Below are 1,621 nucleotides of genomic sequence, written 5' to 3' on the forward strand. Positions count from 1 at the left end.
AAATAAAGATAAAACAGTCATACTAATAATAATCTCTACCTTTCTCTCTGCCTTCTATTTCCCCCTTTCTCTCTCTCTCTCCCTACACCGCCATCTCTCCCTCTTTCCCACACCTCTCTCTCCACCCCTCCCTTTCCCTCTCTCCTCTCCCCCCTCCACCTTTCTCACTCCATCCCTCCCTGTCATCCCCCTCTCTCTCTCTCTCTCGTTCGCTCTTTCTCAGAGATGTGTTCAAGGTGGATGGCAACATCGCCCTGAACTACCGCGACCCCGAGGGTGACCTGGTGCGTCTCCTTGACGACGGGGACGTGGCGCTGATGGTGGCTGATGGGCGGGGTCAAAGGTCAAAGGTCAAGAGGCCTGTCAATCAGTTTCCGTGGGAACTGCATGTCACCGCGGCCTCTGACCTGTCAGTGTATAATACTGAGATATAAAGACAGGGAGATGGAGGAGGTTTTGACACTCGCTGAAGAGTGGCCGTTTTGTGTTTGCTTGAGTGTGTGCGTATACACACTTGCGGGTGCACTTGTCCGTCCGTGCCCTTGTGCGTGAGTGTGTGTCTCGCCAGCTTGCGTCCGTAATCCACTGCAAACCTGCATGTAGTAGTCCGGACTGAGATCCAGTGACAGGGTGACAGACTTAACAGAAGTTAGTCTGATTGAGCAATGGGTTGCAACCTAAAAGGCACACTATGCCCTATATAGTGCACTACTTTTCACCAGACTCCTATGAGCCCTGGTCAAAAGTAGTGCACTATATAGGGAATAGGGTGCCATTAGAGACGATACCTTAGTCACATTCATTAGTATGTCTGTGTTTGGTGGCTTTAAACGTGTAACATTTCACCTGTACTGTTGAGTAAATGTTAATATAAGGACATTTAATAAAGGTTTAGAAAGATGTTTTTATTCTCCATATGTCACGGTTGTCAAAAGGAGAAGAGGACCAAAGTGCAGCGTGTGTGTCGTTCCACATTTTATTAACACTGTGAAACTATGCAATACATAAATAAACTGAATGACAAAACAACAAATCGTGACACAGAGGTGAACCATACACTGACTCAAAATGAATCTCCCACAAACCCAGGTGGGAAAAAAAACCTACTTAAGTATGATCTCCAATTAGAGACAATGAGGACCAACTACCTCTAATTGGAGATCATCCCAAACAAAACCAACATAGAAATACAAAACTAGAACATGAACGTAGAAATACAAAACATATAAAAAACACCCCCTGTCACGCCCTGACCTACTCTACCATAGAAAATAACATCTTACTATGGTCAGGACGTGACACCATATATTCTGTTGTGGTCTTAGTAATGCTTAGCTAAGCTCCCATTATTTTTTTTATGAGTAAAAAATACACTATTGAAATATGTAAGTGCGTGTGTGTGTGAGAACACGTGCTCCTGTGTGTTATCTGTGTTGGCTGAATGTGTTCTGATGAGAGAGAGGAACAGTAAACATCAGTGTGTGGTCTGGGTGACATCTAGAGGCTGCTTCCCAAATCGCACCCTTTCCCCTATTTAAAGCACTACTTTAAAATGGCACCCTAAGAGATTAGGGTGCCATTTTAAAGCACTACTTTAAAATGGCACCCTAAGAGATTAGGG

The 1,621-nt window shown here is 44.6% G+C and overlaps 1 protein-coding gene across 1 annotated transcript in view; it reads left to right on the forward strand.

Annotated features, from left to right (window-relative positions):
- Positions 1-902, forward strand: part of ncf4 (neutrophil cytosolic factor 4) — a 34,286-nt gene extending 33,384 nt beyond the window's left edge. The window contains exon 10 of the mRNA XM_029689722.1: positions 224-902. Coding sequence (XP_029545582.1) covers positions 224-434 — 211 coding nt within the window. The 3' untranslated portion in view covers positions 435-902. The remainder of the gene's footprint in view (positions 1-223) is intronic.
- Positions 903-1,621: the final 719 nt, after the last annotated feature.

Source organism: Salmo trutta, chromosome 14 (assembly GCF_901001165.1).
Source record: "Salmo trutta chromosome 14, fSalTru1.1, whole genome shotgun sequence".
In the NCBI taxonomy this organism is placed as follows: domain Eukaryota; kingdom Metazoa; phylum Chordata; class Actinopteri; order Salmoniformes; family Salmonidae; genus Salmo; species Salmo trutta.